The sequence below is a fragment of the Nanorana parkeri genome, unplaced genomic scaffold (genome assembly GCF_000935625.1).
Source record: "Nanorana parkeri isolate BGI_ZX_2015 unplaced genomic scaffold, ASM93562v1 scaffold908, whole genome shotgun sequence".
Lineage (NCBI taxonomy): Eukaryota > Metazoa > Chordata > Amphibia > Anura > Dicroglossidae > Nanorana > Nanorana parkeri.
The window spans coordinates 88,765-97,050 of record NW_017307176.1 but is presented as its reverse complement, the minus strand read 5'-3'; the positions used below and the strand labels follow the sequence as shown (position 1 = coordinate 97,050).

The 8,286-nt window shown below is 47.2% G+C and overlaps 1 protein-coding gene across 1 annotated transcript; it reads left to right on the top strand.

The window, feature by feature from the left end:
* The first annotated feature begins 428 nt into the window (after positions 1–428).
* On the top strand, positions 429–8,090 carry FUT11 (fucosyltransferase 11). The gene is made up of 3 exons (XM_018566007.1): positions 429–1,442; positions 4,716–5,335; positions 7,531–8,090. Exons 1-3 carry the CDS (start codon positions 591–593, stop codon positions 7,676–7,678), a joined length of 1,620 nt encoding a protein of 539 aa, XP_018421509.1. The 5' UTR covers positions 429–590; the 3' UTR covers positions 7,679–8,090.
* Positions 8,091–8,286: the final 196 nt, after the last annotated feature.

Genomic DNA, 8,286 nt, shown 5'->3' with positions numbered 1-8,286 from the left:
ACCACATTCACTGTTAGAATTTTGTCTGATCGAGAAACACTTTCCAACATGCTTCTTTAAATTCTTTGTCACTACGGTTGAAATCGATCAATTTGATCCCATCAACAATTAGAAAGTCAAACAAACGTTCCCGAAATCGATTTTGTCCGTTTAAAATTCTAACCGTGTATACCCTTACTTTAAGCTTTGAAAATGAAAGAAAAAGCTGATTGGTTGCCATGGGCAACTGCTCCGGGTTATGGCTGCTCCCGTTTTTAAAAATTCTCCTCTATGCATCTATGGGAGAGCAGCTGTGTTGAAAATGTGTTAATTTCTGGTTTGTCAATAAAGTTCAATGTAAAAAAAAAAAAGCAGCTACTGCTCCTTTCCCCTCCAGCCACATAGACAGGAAGCAGAGTCACATCTGTTAGAATCACATGCCCAGGTAACACACTGCAATAGAGGCTGCCTATTATTCTATGTCCCTTCATCCTTCTGATGTAACCAGGCTGCAAACTGTACAATTATGAATAATAAGGATGTGAAGACTGCTGAGAGGACATCCCTGCTTTATCCCAGCACAGAACACAAAAGGACAGCCACCAGTGAGCATGGCACGGTACTGTAATGAGAGGACTATGGCTATCTGCTGTGTGTCACCTCACTCTTCCTTTTACTTTGCTTCTTTGTGTATTTTCTGTTTGCTCAGTCATGTACAGGCTGGCTCCAGTTACTGGGACAACCTCGCTGCTGAGTACGTGGAAGGGGAGACAATGTTCCCAGACCCGGGAGCGGATGACATAAGCCAGGACCTCCTACATGGCGACCCTGACCTAGTGTCAGAACAGCATTTGCCTGAACATTGGGAAGAGTCTGCCTTCCAGCCCTCCAGTGTCTTCTCCACGCACGATCTGGGCACTGTGATGGTAGATTCTTACAGGGGCCCCGGTAACAGTGACACAAGGAGTAACAAGGAGCTGCCCATTCTCCTATGGTGGAGCGAAAACTTGTTCCCACACTTTCCCGGGGACACCGAGCGGATCGATTGCCCCCAAAGCTCCTGTATGGTGACCAAGAACAAAAGTGTGAAACTTCACAAGAGGACAAAAGCCGTCATCTTTTATGGCACGGACTTCAGGGCTTATGAAGCCCCTCTTCCCAGGCTGGGCCACCAGACGTGGGCCCTGTTTCATGAAGAGTCCCCGATGAACAACTATGTTCTGTCACATTTCCCGGGGATCCAACTGTTTAACTATACAGCTACCTTCCGCCGCGAGTCTGATTACCCCCTCACCTTACAGTGGCTGCCCAGTGTCAGCTATTTACAGCACCCTGCAGTGTCTCTGACAGAGAAGAATAAATGGCGTGAGAAGGGCTATGCCCCAGTACTATACATGCAGTCCCACTGCGATGTCCCATCAGACCGAGACCGCTATGTCAAGGAGTTCATGAAGTACATACAGGTAAGCAAACATTTTTGACCTAATACCCTATTAACTTACTACAACATATCCTAGCAGCTGTTTCACATAGTTCCCCCTATAGCAGGGGTGGGCAAACTCCAGCCCTTCCAGCTGTGATGAGATTACACATCCCATCATGCATCTGCCTCTGGGAGTCATGTCTGTGAGAATCGTGCAATGCCTCGTGGGATTTCTAGTTCCACAACAGCTGGAGGACTGCAGTTTGCTCACCCCTACCCTAAAGCAAACCCTTAAAATGAAGCTGACCTCTCCTGAAAATACTAGTTTTCTGGGTGACATTCAGGTCCTCTGCCTTCAGTAGTCTCTGAAGCCTGCGGATCAGTAGTTCCAACTTTACTGGCTGCATGCTTGTTCCAGTTCAGTGGCTGGCTGCTACTCCGGTCCCTAAAGCCTGTCTCCTCCTCCGCTGCACTGATGGTATGTCTTTCAGTGCCCTCACATCCTATACATTGTGTATAGGATGTGATGACTCAGGGATCCTTAGACCACTACAGTGGAGGAGGGGGGGGAGAGGCTCCAGGGACCAGTCTAAGAGCCAGCCTTCTCAGAGGATCAGGTGAGTGTAACTTTTCTAGCAACTAGGTGACAATGAGCACTTAACCCTTGCAGTGCGGGGGAGTTCTGCTTTAAAGGAGAACTATGGGGTAAGTGTTTTTCCCCATAGTACTCCAAAGGGTCATGGAAGAACATAAACTAGCGTCCTCCCGTGACCCAAAGCCATACTGAGACCTCCGCAGCCGGGACGGATCCCTACATTACTGTAGAGATCCACCCCGCTGCATGATTGACAGCTGGCTCTGCCTATCTAGAGGCAGAGCCAGCTGTACCCGCCCCCTCCCCCGTCCGTTCCTCCAGTCAGCGCTGGAGGATCGGAGAGGGGGGAATCCCTGGAGGGAGCCATGAGTGACAGTTACGGCTCTGCAGGGAGATCGAGAAGTGAGCGAGCGACGGTGTGTGTTCGCTCAATTCCCGATCTATTGAGCCGACCTGTGACAGTCTCATTGTCACAGGTCGGCTCGAACTATGAGGTTGAGGGAAAATCACATACCTCATAGTTCTCCTTAAGTTCCTGCAGTCTCTCCACTTGTAGACATCAGCTACAAATGGAAACCAGATCCTTTTTTTGGCAGAGGAAGGGTTGACCTGCAGTGCAGAGGCAAAGAAGAGGTCAGCATGCCAACAAAGGTTTAAGCTTTCATAAGGGAAGGTTAGTGTCATGGTTGGGGGGTTTATTATGAGGGGAGCACTAGGGTAGGACACTAGTGCCCATCTCTCAGCAATGAAAGCTAATGTATTGGAGAGTTTTCAGTGAGACACAACTGGGGGAGATTTATAAAAACTGGAACAGACAGAATCTGGAGCAGTTGCCCATAGTAACCAATCAGCTTCTCTCTTCAGTTTGATTAGTCATGCTTTGAAACTGAAAGGTAGAAACCGATTGGTTACTATGGGTAACTGCTCCAGTTTTGATAAATTCCCCTCAATGAGTCTCATGAATTGCTGTACAATACAATGACAGCTGCCAGAGCTCACAGCCTTCGTGACTGTTTGCATGTAATCACACTTGCTGCATTTACCTGCAATTGATTGCCCCTGGACGCAAACATTTTACATTCCGGGGTAATCGTCCACACGTAGTCACAGCATGTTCGATTACATGAGAACGGCTGCAGGCGTTGGCAGCTGTCATTGCACTGCATAGCGCCTCCCGCATGAGTCTCATAGAACAATTTGTGACACTCAAGCAATTGCCCCCATTCACAAGTGGGGCCTAACACATATAGATAGGATTATTTAGATCAGACAGATCTCTTTAACATGCTGATATAAAAAGCATTGAAAAGACTACACACTCCCTTTAAAGGAGAACTATGGGGTCAGGGCTTTTCCCCATAGTTCTCCTTAGGGTAACAGGAGGACACAAGCTAGCGTCCTCCCGTCACCCTAGGCTCAGTATACCGCGAGCTATAGCTTGCGGTATACTGAGACACCGTAGTATACCGCAAGCTGCTGCTCGCGGTATACTGAGACTCCGCAGCTGAAGCGGATCCCGACAATTATGTCTGGATCCGCCCAGCTGCGTGACTGACAGCTGGCTCTGCTTATCTAGAGGCAGAGCCAGCTGTACCCGCCCCGTCCGTTCCGCCAGTCAGCGCTGGCGGATCGGAGCTGGGGAGAGGGGAATCCAGCCCCTCCCCTGTCACGGCAGAGAGCCGTACCAGGATTGAGAAGTGAGCGAACGCCGCTATGTATTCGCTCGCCTTCCGATCTACTGAGCCGACCTGTGACAGTCTCATTGTCACAGGTCGGCTAGAACTATGAGGTGAGTGAAAAGCACTCCCCTCATAGTTCTCCTTTAAAGCTGAACCCCAGCCTTTAGTTGTTTTTTTTCCCAAACCCGTAGCAAATCCTCTCCTGTGCTGAAACTGAATACTCTCAATTCCCTGTAAACTTGCATCTCCAGGGTATAATCCTTTAAAGCTGCAGCAGCTATCTCACCTCATAGTTCTCCTTTAAGAAGTAACCCAGCTCTATGGACTGAAGGTCCAGGTGAAGATGCTTGCACATGAACAGATCAGAGTCCTGGGTCTATAGAAGCAGCTCTAGCGTAGCTCTCTTTTTTTCCCCCTCTGGGCTATCCCTATGATTCTAGCTAGCTATGTTCTAACACTTCTGATGCCCACTGCTAATTTCAGTCAAGCTGCTTCTCTTGTAGTACACATTCTATGGCCAAATGTTGGTGAACACCTTACCATCACACCTATATGTGTTAGTGATGCATGATCTGCAGGGGGTTATTAGTTGCGCTTTTTGCACGGCATCCTGCCCCGTTCACTGATGTCACTGGTTGCCAGGAGTTGGTTGGCCAGAGCATCCCAGGTTGCTAAGAGCTCTTAGCAACCTGGGATGCTCTGGCCAGAAAGGGGACGGCATGCACACCTGCGTCTCCCCCTCCTTCCCCATGTGGCCCAATGAAATGCCGTCTGAGGCAACCGTCTCAGGCTTCCTCACTATAGGGACGACCCTGCTGTTTGCAGAAGAGGCAATGGATACCACTTCAGTCGCATATGAAGACAAGTCTTCTTATACCAAACTTGCAAAAGTGATATGGTAGCCAGCCAAGGGAGGTGTCAGCACTCCAGATTTCACCACTACAAACAATGTTGCAGCAGTAGGCAATGAGTAATCTATAGAGCATATCTGTTAGCACTGTGCAAACTATGATTCATCTGTCATTTTATTGTGTCCCAGGTTGACTCATATGGCCAGTGTCTGAAGAACCGCCAACTTCCAAATAAAAGACTTGAGGACACTTCAACAGCCACTACTGAAGATCCAGAATTCATGGCATTTACCTCCAGGTATAAGTTTCACTTAGCAATGGAAAATGCCATATGCGCTGATTATATGACGGAGAAGCTGTGGCGCCCAATGCATCTAGGGGCCGTTCCCATTTACCGTGGTTCGCCTTCCGCGAAGGATTGGATGCCAAACAACCACTCTATCATACTAATTGATGACTTTGCTTCACCTAAAGACCTGGCAGACTTTATCCTCTCTTTGGACAGAAATGACGAAGAGTACCTGAGATACTTGGAATATAAAAAACCTGGTCAAACAACCAACAAGTTCCTGGTAGAAAGTATAGAGGAAAGAGAATGGGGAGTTAATGACATGACGGCTCCTAACTACCTCAATGGCTTTGAATGCTTTGTATGTGACCAGGAAAATGCAAGAGTAAAAGCAGAGAAGAGCCATAGAAAAGGAAAAGGTCCAGCTCCTGCAAAGCGCATTGCTGCGTACAATCATATGGGGTGTCCTATGCCTGTGCCTGGTCTGGGAAGTGCTGAGAAGCTTCCAGAAGATGACAGGTACTGTTATTTTATATTGACTATATATATATATATTACAGTGAGATTCTGCGTGTACTTAAAGCTAAACCACGGGAGAAAAATATATTTTTAACATTTGCTATGTACCAGTAAATTGCCTCTTATGATGTGTGTCCCATGATGTGTCGAATTAGTTAAAACTGTGGTTGTGTGGGTCACACGCACTCTACCTTCTCCATTCATAAAGCGTCTTCTATTCTTTTCACAAAATACAAGGCGTCCTGTGGTTGGACAAGATGGGGATTGTGACTTCGTCTGTCCCTTCCCTTGTCCAGTCACAGAATGCCTTGTATTCTGTGAAACCAGTATGAGACATTTTATGAATGGAGGGGATGGAGTGCGTGGAAACCACATAGCCGCCTCGAATGAGAGCGGGGACTGTAAGTATGGAGCCGCAAGTTTGGCGCTTTCTCTACTGTCGTAACTGAATAAAGCTGTTAGCTTTAACTAATTCAGCACATCATGGGAAATACATAATTGGAGGTAATTTACTGGTACATCGCAACTGTGCAAAAACATTTGTTCTTTGAGTGTAATTATTGTGCTACCAACAATAGATGCCATTTCAAAGGGGGCCCTTAAAGAGAAAATATTATTAAAGGAGAACTATAGGGTCAGGGCTACCCATAGTTCTCCTAAGGGTAACGGGAGGACACAAACTAGCGTCCTCCCATCAACCAAAGCTCAGTATACCGCGAGCTACAGCTTGCGGGTATACTGAGACGCCGCAGACGGGACGGATCTCGACATTACTGTTCGGATCAACCCAGCTGCGTGAGTGACAGCTGGCTCTGCCTATCTATAGGCAGAGCCAGCTGTACCCGCCCCCGTCCGTTCCGCCAGGCAGTGCTGGCGGATCGGGGAGGGTGGAATCCCTGCAGGGAGCTGTGAGTGACAGTCACGGCTCTCTGCAGGGACAGGATCGAGAAGTGACTGAGCGACGGTATGCGTTCGCTCACTTCCCGATCTATTGATTTTCACTCGCCTCATAGTTCTCCTTTTAGCCCTTGCAGTGGGGCTACCCCAGCACTGCAAAGGTTAAATGCTTGTGTTTTTTTTTTTGCCTAGGGAATAATAAAAAAAATTTTTTTTTCCTGGCAACCAGTGACGTCAGTGAGGTGGGCAGGATGCCAGCTAGAACGCCACATGGGGAAGGCGGGGAGACGCAGGTGTGCATGCCGCCCTGGGTAACGGGAGGACACAAACTAGCGTCCTCCCATCAACCAAAGCTCAGTATACCGCGAGCTACAGCTTGCGGGTATACTGAGACGCCGCAGACGGGACGGATCTCGACATTACTGTTCGGATCAACCCAGCTGCGTGAGTGACAGCTGGCTCTGCCTATCTATAGGCAGAGCCAGCTGTACCCGCCCCCGTCCGTTCCGCCAGGCAGTGCTGGCGGATCGGGGAGGGTGGAATCCCTGCAGGGAGCTGTGAGTGACAGTCACGGCTCTCTGCAGGGACAGGATCGAGAAGTGACTGAGCGACGGTATGCGTTCGCTCACTTCCCGATCTATTGATTTTCACTCGCCTCATAGTTCTCCTTTTAGCCCTTGCAGTGGGGCTACCCCAGCACTGCAAAGGTTAAATGCTTGTGTTTTTTTTTTTGCCTGGGGAATAATAAAAAAAAAAAGTTACTCACCCGAACTAGCTGGCTGGCTGTCACAGCACTCCTTCCTCCTCCGCTTCAGTGATGCTATGTCTCTCGAAGTCCTCACGTCCTATACACAGTGTATAGAACATGATGGCTCAGGGACCTTAGACCACTGCAGCGGAGGGCGAGAGATGCTTGAAGGAGTGGTCTAACAGCAAGCCAGCTCAGAGGATCAGGTGAGTATAACTTTTTTATTTTAGTCCCTACGCGAAAATAAGCAGTTAACCCTTGCAATGCTGGGGTAGCCCCACTGCAAGGGTTAATAATATTTTCCCCAGAAGTTCTGCTTTAATGAGCTTTGGGCAGTGGGGATAACAGCTGAGGCCCCCCTCAATTGTATTTGCATACCCCCATAGTGTTATCCTCATTATATCACGATGAATACATTTCATGAAATGAAACAAAATCCACAAGACTGTAGATAGCCTTTGCTTTAACCTTTAATTCTGCCTTCACTTCTCCTCCCTTGTGTTTTGTTATTGCAGTTGAAGTGTCATGTGTGCCTTTTTGTGTCTTTCAGCTGGAAGCAGATGTGGCTGCAGGATTACTGGCAGGGTTTTGATCAGGGAGAAGCTCTTACGGCCATGATTTTACAAAACGAAACAAGTCAGGACCAATTTTGGGATTTCATGCACGAAATGTTTATTAAAAGGAACATGCATCACTGATCTTCACACAGGATTATGGCCAGTGACTGGTTTCATACCAAAAACCAACAAGTATCCTTGGACTGTAGAACACTGAAGGGTTCCTGATTACTGTGATAAGACATTCTGTACCTTACAAAGACTTATTGACTTCTGCCACTTATTGCTTCCTGTGTATGGAAAGTATTATTTCATGCAATAAGTACAAACTTTTGTAATAGGAACAAAAATGTATGAACTTTCCTGAATTCTCCAAATTGGGGCTGTTTTTGTATTTCTTTTTAAACTTCTAGATACTTTTAATACTAGGTGAGGTAGTAGAGAGCGGAAATGATTGTATTTATACCAAATAAGTGTTTCTTCGTAGACTGTTACATTGTTTGAACTCATAGGAATGCCAAAAGGGAACTACACATGTATGAATCCTGCGGGACTGAAGACTAAATAACGAATCCTCTGACCTCCAGTATAAAGCCTTCTGGGTATTCATACAAATGTGTCATTACTTGACTTCTTTTACCCAAACAAGGGCAGAACATCTTTATGTAGGTTTGCACTGGCTGATAAATGCAGAAAAAGTCTGAACAAGAACCAAAATGTCAGTTTGGTTTTTCAACGTTGCTTTTAGT

Coding starts and splice junctions, on each gene's coding strand:
- FUT11 (XM_018566007.1), top strand. CDS start 591: ATGGCACGGTACTGTAATGAGAGGACTATGGCTATCTGCTGTGTGTCA. Junction 1,443..4,715: donor AGTTCATGAAGTACATACAG/GTAAGCAAACAT, acceptor ATTGTGTCCCAG/GTTGACTCATATGGCCAGTG. Junction 5,336..7,530: donor AAGCTTCCAGAAGATGACAG/GTACTGTTATTT, acceptor TGTGTCTTTCAG/CTGGAAGCAGATGTGGCTGC.